The 20,495-nt window shown below is 36.8% G+C and overlaps 1 protein-coding gene across 2 annotated transcripts in view; it reads left to right on the forward strand.

The window, feature by feature from the left end:
• Nucleotides 1–3,328: 3,328 nt before the first annotated feature.
• The window catches only part of LOC114648568 (protein SOGA3-like), a 67,041-nt gene continuing 49,874 nt past the window's right edge, over nt 3,329–20,495 (forward strand). Inside the window, exons 1-6 of one of the 2 annotated variants that reach the window (XM_028797671.2) lie at nt 3,329–3,431; nt 5,974–6,759; nt 7,066–7,290; nt 10,070–10,228; nt 16,667–16,738; nt 18,205–19,371. In XM_028797671.2, coding sequence (XP_028653504.2) covers nt 6,022–6,759; nt 7,066–7,290; nt 10,070–10,228; nt 16,667–16,738; nt 18,205–19,371 — 2,361 coding nt within the window. In that variant the 5' untranslated portion in view covers nt 3,329–3,431; nt 5,974–6,021. Of the gene's footprint in view, nt 3,432–5,973; nt 6,760–7,065; nt 7,291–10,069; nt 10,229–16,666; nt 16,739–18,204; nt 19,381–20,495 lie in introns of both variants that reach the window. The other variant, XM_028797669.2, reaches the window with a different exon arrangement.

Below are 20,495 nucleotides of genomic sequence, written 5' to 3' on the forward strand. Positions count from 1 at the left end.
AACATAATACAGAAGGATAGAATGAACAAAGATTGTTGTGGAAACATTATAAACTGCTTAGTTTTTGGATAACAGATATCAGTATCTCTAGTCATTTCTGTCAAGACATTGTTAATTCACATAAACTTTTTTCATTCTCATAAACTTTATTCAACTCAACTGATCCTTTCCACATTTGCACTTAGGTCTTTGGCAGAGATATTTTATTAGTGTTTCTTTTATAAGCTTTTCAGAAGACTTGTCAGGATGTAGCAGCGTTTTGTACACTAAGAGTTAAGATCAGTTGCCAAATTTCACAGAGCTGCTCATAATTGAAGTAGAAATACAAACCTAAATCAAAACTGTATTTTGCTAGAGCACAAGAATCTTATGAAGTCTTTCATTTATTTTTACAAAATTTGGAAACAACATTAATTGCACAGCCATCTTATATAACATGGCCAAAATGATATCATGAATCAGATGGCAAGTGTATCACGTGCCTAGCAACTATGTAGCATCATATCAATCAAACATACTTGTGACAACCAAGAAGACAATAAACCTAAAATGGCAGCATGTATTAAAATGAAAAACAGGGAATAGCAGCATCTCTGAAGAAATAATCTTACAAAGTCTCGAATCTTCCTGAAATGTGTGAAATCTTTCCATGATTTTTCTTTACCTATCAAATTATGAACAGGACTATCACATATCATAATGTAAACTATAAAGATACTTAAATGCTTACCTGAAGATAAAACATAAATGGGTGATGAATCCCTTTTATTCTTCAGATATTACTTAAAGATAGAGTAAGAGTGAGAGGGAGATGCTTATCTCCTCTGAACATTTACATTTTGTGCTGCTATCATTCAACCAGTGAAGGTAAGTGATGTATTATTAAATGGCTAATTTTAACTGCCCCAAAGGTTGGTAGAGCTCAGTCTCTTTAAATAAATTTGAAACAATCTATAGTTTAAAATTATGTAAAGTTCAATTACTACAGCAATAGCAGTAATTTATCTCAATGCCAAAAACTGTTCTACGTATATGATTGTTTTTCCATTCACCATTTTTGAAACCTGCTTAGCAGACATAAGTCAAAAATAGCCTTGAACTGAGCATCAGTCTATTACAGAGGACAGTCATTTATGAGTCACTGATTAACCTGCAGTATGGAAGGGAAAGCTAGAGTACAGAGAAGAAACCTAAACAGACATAGCTGGAAGTAGCAAAACACACACAAAAAACGACAAGGCAGAGATTCATATTCCATGTCTTGAGTCTGTGAGGCAGCATTGCCAACCACTGCACCATTCACTGAGCCACCCTTTCAAAAATGTACTATCAAGTTATTATGCTACTTCTGTAATGAGTCAATGATTTTATACTTTTGCAGTTTTTTGAGTTGTAATATTCTGAAAGTCGTCATAGGGTCTAAGAATATGTGTTTCATTTTAAGTTATTTTTACATAATTTCTCAAATTGCTATGGAGTGGAGGACATTTCTGTAGATCACAGAAATTTGTTAATTGAATAGTGAAAGAGATCATAGAGTGAATGAATAATGTTGGTTTTGCTGCAAATAGTATTAACAGATTTACAACTGCTTCCCATAGACTGCCTCCATAATCCAGGATTGGTTCATGCCATTCTTCAGGTACTACTGTGATAAGGTAGTGTACAGGTATGTGTCTCCAACACTAAATTGAATTGAGAAGGTTCATCAACTGATCAATAATAGAAGGAGAAAGGGTTATTTTTTTCTTGTTTTAATCCAGAAATAATAATATTGTACAGTATGATTATAAGAGAATGTGTACATCCAGTAGTTTGCGCTAGAAAAAGTTAAGCAATCAAATTAACATTTATGATATGAGGTTTGGGAAAGAAGAGGAAACCATTCATTCCATAAAGCTCTGGATAGCTTATAAGTAAGTTCCCTAATATCTCCAGTATCTCATCCAGATACTTGTTAAAAGTGTTCAAGATTTCTGTTTCAGACACTTTGTCATTTGTTCCAGATTCCTCACAACCTTTTGTCTAAAGACATACTTTCTGAATTCAGTCTTAAGCACATTTCTTCCTATTTTCTCTGTGTACAGTATTTGAGTACTCTATTCACCATTTACAGTAATTCCTAGAATTTATGAATGAACTTTATTCATGCCTTTAAGAATTCTGAACCCCTCTATTAGATCCTCCTCACACAGCGTTCACTACTCAAAGACAAAAGAGCAGGGCATGCTCATTTTTCAAGGCTGCTGCCAACTACGCTTTTCTGCAAAATTTCTAGTAATGCAATTTGATGGTTGTAGCTAGGTTACCAGACCTGCACACAATACTCCCAATAAGGTCCCATTGATGCATGATATAGTCTGAGCATAACATAACTTGATGCACATTAAAATCAATATATATATATATATATATATATATATATATATATATATATATATATATATATATATATATATATATATATATATATATATATATATATGTATAGTGGGTGTATGTGTGTTTTTACAATAAACCAAAAATTGCCTCTGCACATTGCCTAGTCCTAGACAATGAACCGCCACCCCACCCCAAATCCATTCCTGTAGATTAGCTTTGTCCGTTTTTTTGTCCGTTTATAATTAATATTCCTTTTGTCTGTGTGTTTCAATTTGCATTTTTTGTTTAACAATAATAAATCAGCTTTTTGTTTTAAGCTAAGTTTTCTTAGCTTTTTATTTGTATTTCCTCTTGCATCAATACCTTTTCTGAAGCTGTTATCGAGTGCACAAATGCCTATTACAGCAGGAAACAGTGCAAGGCGAGGTAACGCCCTTTTATTTATTGATCGATTTTATTATATATTCCAACAATTATTAACAGTAAATACAGAATAATTCTCTCAGTAATCAATTCACCAATCTGTATTTCATAAAACTGAACAGTAACCTTAAATGTGCATGTGCATTACTAGAAAATGAAGCAGATATATATGCAAATGGTAACTATATTCGTAAAATCAATACGTGGAACATGTGTTTCTCCAATTATGATGTCTGATTTCGCGAAAGACAGCACATTAAAAGGATTATTTCTCCTAGGGTGAATTCTCAGAGGGAGTAGAACTGAAGTGGCAGGACTGAAATGACAGATGGAGCAAATGAGTAAAAATATGCTTGATTCATGTTTCAAACGAGACAAGAGAAAACGAGGCGAGAGAGTACTGCACACAAGATTTGAGGAAGATTTTTCCCTGGTGCCTCGTTTTTTTTCTTTTGGCATCGCCTCCTCTGTTGTCAGGGCGCTTTGCTCGTTGCCAGTGACGCCCACTTCCGATCATGACGTCATGTAATGAATATTAACGAGCCTTTTTTTCCTGGTGGTCATGCAGTGCCTGGTACCTGGTGTCAGCATCTTATCTGCATTCTGTCAGTGCTGGAATAAAGCCGGTAGGTGCCTTTTAAACCTATATGCAGTGTAATGTAACACACTTAGATAAGCATGAATAAATGGGTTATAGGATCCCTAAAACGAAACCTTTTTTGTATATATATATTCATTAGGCAGAAACTGACCGTGTGTCAGAGTGCAGTCACAATCAGCGTGCACTGCACTTAACTTTATAGCGAGCAGTAAAAATATGAATACCTAACTACTTTAATGCTGTAGTATTTCGAACAATTATTGTTTTACTTTATCTTTTTTACAGTTAAGCCTCTACCCAGGGAAACCTGCAGAAAAGCAACGTCATGACATTTTGTGTCACGTGACGTTCACAGGGGGTTGTTCAACATTTAAGCAAAATCGCATATTTTAAATTACTTTGTGGGATCAACAATTAGGTTCTTATTTAATGCTTTTGTCGAGAGGAGTTGAGATGTTGGGGGTATATTCATCGTTTTAGACTCTAGATACGAATACAGTTCCGTAGCGAAGATGACAGTTTAGACCTGACAGATGCGGTATCAGTTTGTTCTTTTAGCAGTGGTGTATATTTTGCCAGTTTATCGGCATGTACAATTCCGGTAGCAGTCTAGAGTGATCAACCCTACGCTAACCAGTGAATCTTCAAGCAAAACAGAATTTTACACAAGAAAGTAAAAGGCAAAGCATACAGTTAAGTCTGCAATCTCATTTTACGTACCTACTTTTTAAATTAAGTTCAATTCTGCAGTCAGTGGCCATTGCTAGGGCGATATTGTATAACCCGTTATAAAATCGTGTGCTACCAAAGGAGAAATGTTGTTTAGCCGAGCACTTAAGCTCGTGAAATAATGTGCCTTTTCTTCCTGGACCTGTTCCAAGCATAACAGAAAATTGCATAACAGAATAAACTGAATTACAGTACAAATCTCACTAACTGAGGATCCTTTCCGAAATTAATACCAGTGTAATACTATGGTACATTACATTTTTACATTTAGTAAAAATCAAAACAAGGTGGGTAGCACTGCTACTAGCGTGCTTGGACTGCAGTTCAAGTACTTAACTTTGATTTTTTATGTGCTCCCTTTGTTTGCTTGGGACTTCAGTATTCTCCAGCGACTCGAAGACCTGCCCATAGTTTGATTGGCAACTCAAAATAGATGTGGTGTGGGTGTCTGACTATGTGTGTCCATTCATTATAGATTAGTATTCTGTTCAGTTTTGACTGTTAACCTACACTGTAAAAAGTGTGTTGAGAACTGGAACAAATCAAAGCAATCTGTTCCAGTCTTTAGTTATATTCATTTGATCTTTAATTGAACTTTTTATTTTATAAGAAATTGTTTGAAGCATGGTAATTAAAGCATACATCAAACATAGAGCATATGTTTTTAAAATATGATGTTCATATGTTTAAGTTCAATTACAATCAACTTGCGTCCTGTTAAAATAGTAATGGAGTTGTATGGATGGTTTCTTGTAGAACCACTGCCTGATAAAGACCCATTTCATTCTGGGATGTGTTTTTTGCATAAATTGGTCGTTCAGACTTTGAGAAGGTTCCTAATATATGGACAAAACAAAAATATTTAGTGTATAGTAGTCTACCTAACAGGATGCTGACAGAGTAAGAAAACCTGAACTTAGCCCATGTTATTGTGTCCTTTTAAAATCATGAATCCAGTGGTATTTGACAAATCATATGTTCATGGCTAGTTAGATCTAAATAAAAATAAAGGTTCTTTCAGGATCCTTAATGTGGATGGTTCTTATGGGAATAAAACATGATTCCCCTATTGCCTCACTCCTAATAACATTTTGGCACTTTTATTTTTACTAGTGTAGGGCTATGCACACAACACCTATTGAATAAATTGTAAGTTGGATTGATAAATGAATGAATATGCTTAAGCTAGTTTGATGTCCTGCTTTTCCACCTCCAGTGCCTAGACCTTAATTACATTCTAGTCTTTGTGTTGATTTCTTCTTGGGGTGCCTTTATTTCCTTCAAGACACATTTTGTAGGGTTGATCAACAACTTTAACTCACTCTGTTTAATAAATCTGGGTACACCATGCACCATTGACTCCTATCAATACAATTTGCTTCCTGGGCTGGAAGAGACCTTGTACTGGAAAAGTAAATTCAAAATGATTAATTTATGGTTGTTAGAGGATGGATTTTCAAAGAGTATGTTAGTAGATGGTAACTTTTTAAAGACTGAAGCATTTTATGTCAACATATGAAACCACTTCATTTTAGTTTATTCTAGTTTCATTTTGGGTACTTTTTCCAACAACGAAGTTTCATCTCTCACTATATTTTTCATTAGGTTTTGAAGTAAATTGAAAATGTCTCTGTCCTTTTTTATTTTAGTCTGAATAGTAAATGGTCAGAATACAGGAATACTCTTTCAATTTATAAATATTGTGCTTGAGCTATGAGGATCTAACATAATCATCATAATCATTCATTTAGATTTGAAGTTTCACGTCCATTTGATCATATCCAACGGCTTGATTTTTTGAAAGTAAAACATAGTCTTAGAGTTTTCCTGTATTTTAGGTAAATTTGGGATGGATGACACACAGCTGAGTGTGTTCAGATGACAACATGAATTCGGCCGCAAGCGGCGCTGCTGATTCTCGTCAGCCAGACAATAGCAACAGAAAACAACAGCGAGCTTCATCACCCGCCAGATTAAAGGATGTTACTTCAAGATTAGCTTCTAAAAACCCGGCAACGACTAAACCGGGTAACTGGAAACAGGGGATTAAGCAACAGCGGGCTTCTGCCCTTGGATCTGTAGCTGGCAGTCGGTTTCAAGGCAGAGGTGCCACGGCGGCTGTCCAGAGTGGTGGTGCTGAAAGCGGCGCATACAGCAACGCTACGTGCAAGGCGGAGGCAGGAAGGAAATGCAACGACGAAAGAAATAGCTGCCTTTCTGAACCTCGAAACTCAGAGATCATACCTGTCAAAGGAGATTACAACAACCGTGTCGTGTCCGATCAGCCAGCTGGTGCTTCTAAACCGTTAAAAACCAAGCCAAAAATCACGCAGAAGGGCGGAGGAGATACGGCCGCTAACAGCAAGCAACACAGCAGCACCGCGTTGGGATGCGGAGCCGGCTTTTGGAAGGAGGGATGTCTGCAATCTGAACTGATCCAGTTTCACATAAACAAAAGGTTAAAAAGGGAATTCAAAATGCACACCAAAACGGCGAACGTTCAAGAAGGCGACCAGCAGCTGGAGGCGCCACATGAATCTGGAAACATGGAGAATGTGACAGAACAGGAGCAAAACCTGCAAAATGAAATCGAGAAACTGGTGGAAGAAAATGAAGAGCTCAAGGTATGCATTCGATTTATTCCAGTGTTTGCCCTTTACTTTCTCGTGAATGTGAAATAAAAAGAGCATTAAGTAAAGGTGGCTTTGCAGTTCAGCCATTAGGCATAGTGTGATGACATGGCAGTATTCTGCGCTCTGTTATCTGCCACTCTTCATTTGTATTTTAGGCACCTTCGCCAAGGCGAAATTAATTATGAACCATTCATGCTCTGTTTAAATTATACCGAAATATATTTGTTTATTACTTGTGTGTCCGTGATTTGGGAAAATGGCTAAAATATGTCGGAAACTGCTTTCTTCCTGGATCAGAGTGAAATCGAGGAGATGCGTACAGAGATGGACGAGATGAGGGACAGCTTTTACGAGGAAGATGCGTGCCAGCTGCAGGACATGCGTCGAGAGCTCGAAAGGGCCAACAAGAACTGTCGAATTCTGCAGTACCGTCTACGTAAAGCAGAGAGGAAACGCCTACGCTACGCAGAGACGGGCGAGGTCGACGGAGAGCTCCTGAGGAGCCTGGAGCAAGATCTAAAGGTAAAGAGGAGGAACCTTGCGCCGGCCCGCGTCATCCGCAATAATATTTAGCCGTTATCCCTTTCTTTTGGGTGTTAATATTTGGCATTTGGTAGCGAATATACTCTAACATAACATCACAACTTGATTTATGTGAAAAAAGAATAGTGCGGAGCAAAAGAAAATACACTTCTTAAATAAATTTTAGGTTTGCTTGCTTGTTGAAGCAGCAGCGATAACCACTGCCACCAAAGGACTGGAAAATAATGCATGCTATACACTGTCATTACTTATTTTAAAAAGTCTACATTTGTTGATTTTGTGTTAAAAATTGTGCGCTTCTTCTAATAAAGTGAGACATCCACTTCAGCAGCAATGACTTGTGAAAGCATTATCTGTAAATGCTGGTTTGACTCTCTGAACTACTTTTGGTGTACAATTGCCTCAAACTCTGTGATTCTGAATGCTTTCTTTAGCGATGAGGAATTATTATCAAGCAATCTCTTAATTTTCAGCTATTCTATGATAGGATTGCTTGTACTGTTTTGATGTTGATTCTGTTGTGCAATGCCATTTTGGTATAGTTTTTGTTTTAGTAATTGTACAGATAGTCTCACACTCCTCCAGGTGTCTTTCAGTTTTTCATATTTACTTTCTCCTTATTTGTGATAAAAAGTATTGTGTTCATGAGAAAAAAACATTATTTCTGTTTTTCAATGGAAAAACACATTATGATGTTTAGGGTATTTTTGGAAAGATACGTCTGAGTGTCTGTCATAAAGATTATGTGGACTCTGAAATGTGAGAATGAATTGATCAAGTGTTATGCATGCAATCTTGGGAGTAACATCCATCCATCCATTATCCAACCCGCTATATCCTAAGGACAGGGTCATGGGGGTCTGTAGGAGTAACATGCACTCCTTAATTGAAAGAGCTGATTAGGTTTTAACTGAATTCTTGCTATTCAGCTTAATGCTTTTAAAGTTCAAAGTTTTTAACACCAATATCAATGCCAGCCAAACTACTGCTCAAAAGTTTACAATATTTGGCATATGCATTTACTACTTTGAAAAGAATACTTTTTTGAATACAGTCTAAATGCAAGGCTTTGAGGTTTTAAAATTTCATATGCTGTAGTGCTATTGTATCTTGCATATATTTGATTAAATTCACACAATATTCTGTATCCATGTCATAAACAGGGATAATTTTTCATGCTGGCCTAATAAGATTTTTTGTTTTTATAGTATTTTAGCTGTATTGATTAGTTTGCATATACAATTCTTTAATTGTTAACTTGTTTGCTTTGTAATAATAAAGTACACACTATTTTAGAAATGTTATATAAGGTAAAGGTTGGTTGAATGACTAAGGATGTACCCATGAACTCATGATGTTTTCATAATATCCTCTCCCTCCAATCAATGTGAACAAACAGAAACCCAAATTTATCAGACGAGTTGATGTTTTGATGTTCAATATCAAGTGCCACATGCACATAGTATAGTGAAATTGTTAGTTGAATATCTGACCGACATGGCAAACCTCAGGTTCTTGAGCAATAAGCATTTACTAGTTAAATGTGGGCTTTACTTTGAAACCTGCAGGTTGCTTCTTTGTCAAACATGATTTATTGAAAATGTAACATGAAAATCTTAAAAAAATCTTGTCAGCCATCACAGTCCCTTTTATCCATGGCCCGTTTCTTAACAAAGAACGGTTGTTATGTAGGTGTTTTTCTTTTGCAGTAACCTATTACAGATAATCCTGTGACACTATGGTGCAGGAAATCTCCAGTAAATTTTCTATTTCTGATAACCCTCATGCTGGCACCCCCTACCATGCTGCATTTAAAGACACTTGCTCATGTCACTTTTCTGACACAAATGACTGACTGTTGCCTGCTTACCTGCTTTAACTAGTCAGTCTACCTACTGACTGGTACCTGCCTGCACATATGACACTGTTACTGCCCACTGTACAGTCATGTGGAAGGACAGTACTGTCTCATGGCTTTTTTTCCAAGGACGACAGTGAATAATTTAATAGTTCTTCTATTTTTAAACCCCCACATGGCCCTGTTATTAGTTTTTATTGGTAATCTATTCAGCTGGATAGGTCTGTTATTTTGTGTTAAATTATGGTGGGTGAAGTGCTGCTAAGCAAGTAGAAAACCTTAAATATTCAACATTATAATGACTTTCAAAATATGTTTTCTTTTTAGACCAGGATTGACTTCACAAAACTTAATACTAGGACACATATCACTTAATAATCCCCATTTACCAATACTGGAAGAGGATGAATTCTTCTAACTGAGAGCATCTCGACATAATTCACAGTATACTGCAAGACAATCTGTTAAAATAAAGTTCAAAACATCTTATTATATTTAAATATTCTTAGCTAGATTTACAAAGAGCATTATTTATTTTGAATCGCATTGTGCATTTTACAATAAGACTATGAGTTCTACAATTTTATGATTAGGTTTTATTTATAAGGACTATAAAAGGAAATGTCTAAATGGCCAACCTGACCCATAGAATAACGCAGATATGTTCAATGCAGGTGCTGGATTGCTGCAAAAGATGACTCATGCATTTAGTTCTATAAAAGCTAGCAGTTCATTTCTCTGCATGGAGTCACTAAGGAGATGTATAATTGACTCACTTGTAGGAGAAGTGAGAAGAATTAGACAAACCTTTTAGTAGTTTGTGTGCCTCTATACCAACTCACATAAAATTATAAGAAGTAATTTATGTTTCTTGATGTGAGTATTAATTTGTTTTTTCAGGTGGCCAAAGATGTGTCTGTGAGACTTCATCATGAATTAGAGAATGTAGAAGAAAAACGAGCTAAAACTGAAGAAGAAAATGAAAAGCTACGGCAACAGCTCATTGAGGTGGAAGTTGCCAAGCAGGCTTTGCAGAATGAGTTGGAGAAAGCAAAAGAAGTAAGTGATTTCTAAAGCAACTGGAATGAATGTTGTATGTTTTATGATAATACACTTTATACTTTGTTTGGGGTGCTTGGCAAACAAGGAAATATAATAGCAGAATATATTTTTGAACTCAGTCATGCTGGCTCTATTTATTTAGGTTTTTCTGTAACTTCAGTTAGTTCACCTTTTTCCAATTAGCAGAGAGTAACTCTCTTTAAAGCTGCAAATTGCTAGAAGGTGACTCTAAGGAACTGTATCTGTCCCAATTAAGAAACTTAGTAGCATACATATTCAGTGTGCAACTGTCTCTCAGACAAAGGTCTCGTGCTTTATATTATCCATCCATCCATTATCCAACCCACTATATCCCAACTACAGGTCACGGGGGTCTGCTGGAGCCAATACCAGCCAACACAGGGTGCAAGGCAGGAAACAAACCCCGGGCAGGGCACCAGCCCACCGCATGCTTTATATTAATTATAGGCTAATTGCCCTTCCTCTTCTGTTTTCCCCCCATGTACTTCTTTAGGGCAATATGATCAAAAGTGCAGGCTTTTCACTAAGCCCTTGAAATTCCTGGGTTAGGCTGGTACATGTAAAAACTGTGCATTTCTGGAAAGTGTCATGAGTAACTCACTTCTAGTCCCTTCCTTAAAAGAGAGCAGAATAGACTTTGAGGTATCCAGACTTCTCTATGTACCTTTGTTGGCTATTTGTAAACCTACTGTATTTTGCACAAAGAGACAGACTGACACTGGGCCAGATTAGAGTTCCCATTTATAAATAAGTTTTTGGGATGTTGGAGGAAATCTGGAGTGAAAGTGAAAATCTAATCAGATGCCAGGGGACAGTGCCATTTCCACATACCTTTAGACACTGACTAGGCCTGGCATTTGAACATAAGACTCTAGAATACTTGAGACACCAATGCTAGTCATTGTATTACATATATATTACATTGTTTAATTTTTATATACATATGTTAATTTCAATGTAGCTGGACAATTAGATTATTTGGAATTTATAATGAAAAAACTGAGTACATTTAAATAATTTTCATTTGACTATTCAACTATAATTCAAGTCGTATGAGCACATAGATCAATCTTCTGATAATAAAGCGATGTAACATTATATTCTTTTGCCCTTTCAAATTGGTTTAGTGCTGTCTGGGCCAGAGCCTATTTTAGCATCATCAGGCACATAGCTGACAACAAACCTAGTCAGGGCACCCTCTGTCACAGAACCACTGGGCCAATTTAGATTTGAATATGACCCTAAAATGCATGTCTTTGGGATGAAAACCAGAGGACCCAGAGAGTAATCACTGCAGACATGGGGTGATGATGCAGGCATTGGAAGAACATACAATGGCACAGACAATGACTGAGCATGGGATTCAAACCCATTTGTAAACTGGCCCTATGTGTGAGTCTCAGTGCATGTGTGAGTGGTCTTACAATGGACTGACACCCAGATTCATGGGTAGTCCCTGACTTGTGCTCAATGCTGTTGGAATAGTCTGCGACCCTGAATTGGATATAGGTTTTTTTGAGACTTTATATTAAAGAAATGCTCTGCTGAAAGCTGATGTCATTTTTAATCTACTGTATTTCTTACCCTGTTTTCTGCATAATTACATCCAAGATTAAATTTTAATCTCATAATTTTATGGAGAATGGAGATCACGAAGTGCATGAAACTTATTCAAATAAGATCAAACTTTTGAATTGAACACAGGTCTCATGACCAATGAATGAGGGAGAGGCAGATCTTCAGTTCAAAGGTTTGATCTTCTTTGAACACACTTCACATTCGTGATTTCCCTTAAGTATTTTTTTAACAATATTTGAGCCAAAATTGCATGTACTGTATTTTTGGATTATGTAACACAAGTAGCTTACAATTTTTTTCATGGACATTTTAATATTGTTTACCATTGATCAGTATTGACTCTACATTCTCCCCCATTGAAGCCCATTGTATCATAAACTTTTTGATCTCTATTCTCCCTAAAAATGTTAAGTTTTCTTGCTTATCACTACAGACAACACTGCGTAAGTAACAGATAAAAAAAAATATTTTAAGCAGAATATTCCTTTATGTTTGAGACTGTCATCCTACAAATATGTAAAATACATTAAGATTAACTGCAAGTCCTCTCACCCCACATGTCTACTTAACTGATCATCCCGAAATTTGTGTTTTAAAGCATATAAGAAAAAATGACAATAACATGTTGTTTTAACAGATTCATTTTAGTTTGTTTTTCTTCAGAGTCACTTTATTTAAATGGAGACACCAGACGATATCTGCTAAGTGAGTGAAATGCACAATGACATGCAGATGCTGTTAATAGCATCTCCAAAGTGCTTGACTGACACTAATTAGCACAGGCTCATCAGACAGTGTGAATTCACACATAGTCAATGTAATAATTCAGCTCAGCTTTGTTAATGAGATTTGATCACCACATAAATGAATTGAAATACTGCTTCTCCAAAGTCTGCAGCATAGCGCCTGGCACTATCATTATAAAGGCATCAAAATAAGTACATAAGGATTTAGAAATTTTAGGAATTGGCTATTGCTAGTGTAAAGTGTAAAGGTCTTCAATCAAAATTTTGAAATTTGCTATTTCTGTGAAAGATTATGGTAATGATTAGCAACTGCAGCAGCCTGACCTAGATAAGGCAATTGACGACCATCCAAATTCACATAAGACAAAGGCTATCCTTGCTTCATCAAGCGATGAAAAGAAAGCCAGCAATTTGCAAGGCACATTCACACACTCAACCCAACCAACTAATTTAGGTTAATTAATTATTTTTATATTCAACCACCAACTCAATTTAGAAGCATTAATTAGTATAACTCTTACATCTTTAGGATTCAGCAGAAAGATGAAATAGCCAGATAAAGTCCACACCGACAGAGGGAGAACATACAAACTCAACATAGACAGTGACTGGGCTGAGAACTTTTAATGGGTCTCTGAATATATAAGGGAGATGTGGTGTCTAATGAACTACCACTGACACTACAATTATTATTTAATCTGTCTGAAATTCCAGTATCCATATTAAATTTGGTGCTTTTAAACTGAAGTTTGCATTTTGCACAATTTTAATAGTGTTCAGCCAAATCACACTCAGAAATATTCATGCACAAATGTACAATATAGTATGGTATGGTGTAGACCTCTCTCATCCCACATATTTATTAAAAACATCATTGCTTTTGTCGGAATGTGACTTGTGTTTGTATAGTTAAATAACATGAATGTGGGTAGTACATTGGTCCAGTGGTTCTTCAAATCCTGAGCCAGGTCATTGTTTTTGTGTAATTTCTCCCCTGATGTCTGGGTAGATTTTCTCAGGGTACACATCCCTAAATATGTGTGTGCTAGGTGAATTGATGATGGACAACTGGCTCAATGAAGGTGTGTACATGAGGGGAGTCTGTGCTAGATTAGTATACCTTATCCAGGGCCACTTCTTTCCTTGTACCTGATACAGCCTGGGTAATTTTAGCCCACCATGATCTGGAACTGGGTTGAGTGGGTTTGACAATAGCATTATATAACATTATGTAACTTGACAGTAAACAACTACTCACATTTTTCAAGCTCCTATGAAGTTGAGCATTTGTTGGTCTTCTTCTCCTACATCTCATTTCTAACCTTACTTTTACTCTTCGAATTGACCACCATTTCTTTTTTCCACTTTGGGTGCCTTGTTTTTTTCTTGTTCATCTTACATAAACATACTTTTTTCAGTTTTCCTTGTAAATTAAAAACTTGTACAACTTTTTTGTGTGTATTATTATGCAAGTTTAAAATTACGTCATGCATCCTATTGCTTACATTCTGAATTACAAGATGTAACAAAATATTAATGAGCAATGCACAGTTTCAGCATTTTATCTAGAAAAGATTAAGCATTCGGTCTACACTATTTTTATCTATTTTTTATTTCGTTTCTTTGTCCCATCCCATTTGAGTATGAAAGAAATTGATTAAAGAAGGATGGATACATTTGTATTCAAAATGTGTTTTGAAAATGGAATGCTAAAGCCTGATACACATAGATAATTGACATATTTGTAAGGCATTTTGGGTCAGTTTCAAAAGAGGAATTTTGGAGGAGAAAAGATTAAAAAAAAACTAAGAAACAAACATAAAAATGCTCCTGATGTATTGACGTGGGTACTGGTAAGTGTTAAAAAAAACCCATATATGTAAAAGGGTGAACCTTCCTTGTAAGCAGTTTATTAAAACTATAGGTTCCTCTATTGCTCCTTCTGTTGAAACTAGCTTCAGTTTTCCTTTCAAAGATAGTTTAAAAGTTACATATAGTTAGAACTTCACTCTGACAAGATAAGTACTATATTTTCCACATAAATAGCTTGTAAAAAGTCCCTTTAAAAGGCACTGATGTTTAACAAAAGCAATAAATGTTTAGTGATGGTGTCTTAAAACTAACATAATGGTTTGGTTACTTCTGCATTTTTTTCCATATGGGTCTCTTCTGGAATCCCAAAGACATAGAGGGTAGGTTGTTTCATTACTCAAAATAGGCCCTATGTGAGCCCTGTAATGGAATGGCCCTAGTTCCAGGGCTGGTTCCTGATTTGAACTAAATGCTGTCAGGATAGGCGCCAGCCTCTAGTTACCCTGAGTTGGGTTAAGCAGGTTTGAGCATGTTATATCATATAATGGTTAAAAAAACAGCAAGAGTAATTGAAGAAAAGAGTCCTCTTAATACACACTACCTCCTAAAGTGCCCATTTGTTTCATCTTTCCTGAAATTTGAGCTACAGAGCAGAAAGAGAAACTCCTATAACATTCTTATTTACCAGTGAGTTTCACAGCACAGTGCTTAGTGCTACCACTTCATGATTCTTGCACCTTGGGTTCAAGTACCACACCTGAAAGTTGTCTGTACATTCTTCCCATATCTGTGTATGTGTTCACCAGAAGTACTGTGGTGTTCCTTGAACATCCCCAAAGATGTGCAAGTTAGGATAACTGGGTTTTCTAAATGCACTCTATGTAAGAGCAGAGAAGTTGCATATGTAAGTAGAATCTGTGATGGAGTGGTACTTTGTCCAGTGATGGCTCCGGCCTTTTGCCCAGTGCTGGTGGGATTGGCTCTGGCCCCCTTGTGATACTGAGCTATACTGAACAGGTCTGAGTATGTAATGTTGTTGTACTTAAAAGTCACATTGTCTAACTGAGGACAGTAGTTGAACATCTACAATCCTTTAATGGAATAATGTAGAAAATAGCAGGACGGAGTAAGCTAAGCCAAAAGGCATGTATTATTTCTCATATTAACAAATATTTACTTTTAATTGCTCACCTGTATCAAGCAATCAATTATATACTTTATTTTTTTAAATGTCTTGTCTAATCTTGAAATTTTCTGTTCATTAGAGGATGTTAATTAATTCTGTCATGAAGCAATACCTGTTTTTAAAGTATTATTATTTCAGCCATTTAGCAGTTCAGCTCTTGTGGTATACAAGAGGTATATAACACTCCATGAGTTTTGAGACCACTTGGTGTTTGTGAAACAATTGTAATTTAATAAGTTCTGCCACCCTGCCCTGGATAAGGGGGTTAAGAGGATGAAAGGATGGATAAAGAACATATAATTAACATTGTAAATCAGTTCAGAACACCTTTACTGTCCACATAACACACCGTGACCTTCATTCAACCAGGTTTAAAGTAATTAATTCATGGTTTCCATCATTACCAACACAAAATTTACATAGGTCTTTCAAATTCATCAATCAATGAAGATAAATGATTGATAAATACTAGTGATAATTAATGAAAAAAAATTAATGGACTCATTTGATGAATCATGGCAGCAATCGTAAAAGTAACTTTATTTTCTAATGACAGAGTGATTAGTACTGCTGCCTCACAGATCCAGCATTGTATGTTTATAATAATTAATAATAATTCTTTGCATTTATATAGCGCTTTTCTCACTACTCAAAGCGCTCAGCAATTGCAGGTTAAGGGCCTTGCTCCAGGGCCCAACAGAGCAGAGTCTCTTTTGGCATTTACAGGATTCGAACCGGCAGCCTTCCAATTGCCAGTGCAGATTATGTTTCTGACCCTTGTCCTGGTGGAGTTTTCAGGTTCTTCCTGTGTCTTTGCTGGTTTTTCCTATAGGTACAGTGGTTTTCTAGCCACATTATCAAAGATGTGCATGACAGGTTAATTAGTTTACATCCCTGCAATGGGCTGGTTCCAGTCTTGTGTTCTGTGCTGCTGAGACAGTTTCCTGCCTCCTGTGACCTTGAATAGCATTAACCAGCTTTTAGTATGTTTCAGAATGTTATATTTATTTCATTTTAAAGGTGTATTTTGAAAAGTGGTATTTTAATGGATGACATTTTGTGCATTTTAATTTGTATTACTTTTGCCTTTAGTTGTCTCTTAAAAGAAGAGGAAGCAAAGACTTGCAAAAATCTGACAAAAAGAATGTGCAGACACCGACTGAGGTAAGCTGAGTTTCCTTATGCATTGCAAAGGATCATCTCTTAAGTTAATTAACGACTGTGCATTTGTGGACGTGTGTGGTCTTAGATGGTGTCTCCTGTGGTTTTGGGTTGCTTCCTCTGTTGTGCCTAACACTGCTGAGATAGAGTCTTACTCCCCTAGTACTGTAACATACAAAGTATCATCTGAAAACCAATGGATAGACATATAACAGGTACAGTATAAAGCATGTAGTGACTATATGTATGAATTTACATGTTTATATGCACATCTGTAATATCCATCAGTGTGTGTTTTGATGCAATATATATATTTATACGTGCAAATTGCATGATGAGTAAATGGGGGGATCTGTCTGAGTGTTTGCTTTGATGGTCTGCTACCTAATCCAGAGTTAGATATCCTGACACTGAGCTAGGCCTTTGCTAATCAACTTTGTGGTATTCTATATCTTCTGTTGAGTCTGTCCCTAATGCTCCAGAAAGTGCAGCTGAGGTGGAAAACATCTTGCATTATTCCTATTCCAAAGAAGGTGAATATCTCTTCACCTAATGAGTACAGATCAGTGGCACTAGCATCTCACATCATGAAGAAGTTTGAGAGGCTGGTCCTGGACTGGATTGCTTAACATCAGCAAAACCAAGGAACTGGTTATTGACTTTTGCTGCACCAAAGAGCCTCAAAATCCAGTCACTGTTTAGGGAATGGTTGCAGAGGTGGTGCACTCCTACAAGTACTTGAGGGTCCATGTGAATGACAGGTTGGAGTGTTCTCGTAACACAGAGGTACTATATAAGAAGGGGCACAGCAGGGTCTTTTTTTAGGAGACTCCATTTCTTTAATGTAGGTGGTGACATCTTTCATATTTTCTACAACTCTGTGATGGTCATTGTGATTTTTCTACACTGTGGAGTGCTTGATGGGCTTGTAATATCACTCCAAGAGAGACCCATAGAATCAACAAGCTAATTAAAATGGTAGGATCAGTTATACAACATACTCTGGACCCCCTGGAGGTAGTAACAAAGGAGAGAGTTAAAAAAGAACCAAGTGCCAATCAGACCATTTTCCTTCAAATCTTATTTTACTTTATCCATCCACCTCTGCTTTGGCCTCTCCCACTTAGTCTTCCCCTGTACTTCCCTTTCCATCACTCTTTGCCCACATATTCATTGTCTCTCCTCATCACATGTCCATACCAGTTAAACCTAGTGTAACAAGAGCTTGTGCCTATCTCAGCGTCACTGTGTGCATAGCAAGAACAAATTCTGGGCGGTGGGCTTTCACTCACTCATTCTGGGCCAATTTGTGAAAGCAGAAAGTACTTAGGCTAGAATCTAAACCTGGTACCCAGGAGCTTGGAGCACAAGTCCATGAAATTATTTCTAAAAAGTGAAAACATTAATTAGAGATTTTAATATTTTAGATGAATGCATTAATTTTATATTGTCCTTTTTCATTTTACTAGGAGGACAATGAAGACTTAAAATGTCAGATTCAGTTTATCAAAGAGGAAGCTACTCTAATGAGAAAGAAGATGGCAAAAATTGATAAGGAAAAGGATCGCTTAGAACATGAGCTGCAAAAGTACAGATCTTTCTATGGTGACTTAGACAGTCCATTACCAAAGGGTGAAGCTGGTGGTCCACCCACCACCAGAGAGGCTGAACTAAAGTTAAGGCTAAGGCTTGTAGAGGAAGAGGCCAATATTTTGGGCAGGAAGATTGTTGAACTAGAAGTTGAAAACAGAGGCTTGAAAGCAGAACTTGATGACCTTCGAGGAGATGAATTTGCTGGCACCTCCAACTCCTCTTTTCGGGAGCAGAGTGAATCCATTTCAGAACTGAGACAGCAGCTTCAATTGGTAGAAGATGAAGCAGAGCTGCTGAGAAGGAATTTGGCTGACCTAGAAGAACAAAACAAAAAGATGGCTATCGAGATTAACAAGTACAAGTACAAGGCTGGCTCTCATGACTCCTCCAGACACACAGACAGTGCCAAAACCGAGGCCCTCCAGGAAGAACTGAAAGCAGCCAGAATGCAGATTAATGAGCTGAGTGGCAAAGTGATGCAGCTGCAGTATGAAAATAGGGTGTTGATGTCTAACATGCAACGTTATGACCTTGCCTCACATCTAGGTATCCGTGGGAGTCCCCGAGACAGTGACGCTGAAAGTGATGCTGGGAAGAAAGAAAGTGATGACGATTCTCGCCCTCCTCACAGAAAACGCGAGGGACCTATTGGTGGAGAGAGTGACTCAGAAGAAGTGCGTAATATCCGGTGTCTGACTCCAACAAGGTCCCTTTACTCCGTTGAAAGCCGTTTTTTACAAAAAAACTTCAAGGACCGCCAGCAGATGATAGACATCCGCATGGAAGCAGAACGCCTTGCCAGGACTATAGACAGACTGATTGCAGACACCAGTGCCATTATTAGTGAAGCCCGGGTTTATGTAGCCAATGGCGATCTCTTTGGAAGGATGGATGATGATGATGATGGCAGCCGAATTCGTGAACATGAGCTTCTTTACAGAATCAACGCTCAGATGAAAGCCTTTAGGAAGGAGCTTCAGAGTTTTATAGACAGATTAGAAGTCCCCAAGTCCGACGACAGGGCTGCGGAGGAGCCACTGTCTGTAAGTCAGGTAAAAATATTTGTAGATGTTGTTGGTAAACATTTGAATCCATGTCTGTTATTTAAAGGATGTTTAGTATTTTTGAAATCAATGTTATTTCTTCACAATTGTGACATTTATTTATTTGTCACATAAAATTGTGTTCTAAAGTGTTTTTTTATAAATTTTAAAATTGTCTTTACAATGGAGCTCTATAGAACGCAGCATCCAAGCATGACAGAAAAAGGCTTAAAACTTACCAAATATGTCCACTTTGAAGCGCCAAAGGTTACAATCTAAGACAACATACCTTCTGCATTTGCAAGGCATCCTTGTGATATTGGAAGGAAAAGAGAAATAATAATTTTATCACAGATTCTTGGTCATATTTCTTTGAAGGTAAGGATACATTTCTTGCTCATTTACGTATATGCATGCTGTGGCAGTGGAGTTATGAAAATGCAACGCCACCAACCCATTACAATCTCTATAGTTAATTTAGGTAGCCTACAGACCAGGATGTAAGTAGTGAGTGGCAGCATAGTGAGAAGAACAAATAAAGAGTTTTACTGCACTTTGTACAGCCGGTCTCATTTTAAAATGGCTGCATCTCACAGCTGTGGCTTGCTTTTTGCTTTTTTCCTTCTTAAAATGATAAGGATACACTTGTTTGCAATTTGTGTAATCTCAAGATGCGGATCAATACTCATCTTTTGGATTATTTGGTAAGTTTTGAGGCTTTTCTATCACATATGGATGTAGGGTTCCATAGGCCCATTTATAAAAACATGCTTCCCTTTAGACTAAATTAATATATACACGTACCATGATTGTGAAGAAATAACTTTGATTTGAAAAATATCAAAAGTTATCCTTTAAAATTTGCAATTATCTCTTTTTTATAGCATCCTAATTTTTTTTAGTTTTACAAAAATAATTGGTGATTGTTATATTCTGGACTGCTCAAATTTATTTTAATATATGCATTAAGTTAACTGGCAATTCTGGCCATGCGTGAGCGGGCCATGTGATGGACCAGTGCCCATTCGTTCAGTTCCAGACCCTCTGTAATCCTAAATTGGATTAAGCAGATTTGAAATTTATTTTAGTTTGTTATTTTTTTCATAGATTCTCCACCATCCTCT

The sequence above is a fragment of the Erpetoichthys calabaricus genome, chromosome 3 (assembly GCF_900747795.2).
Source record: "Erpetoichthys calabaricus chromosome 3, fErpCal1.3, whole genome shotgun sequence".
Taxonomy (NCBI): domain Eukaryota; kingdom Metazoa; phylum Chordata; class Cladistia; order Polypteriformes; family Polypteridae; genus Erpetoichthys; species Erpetoichthys calabaricus.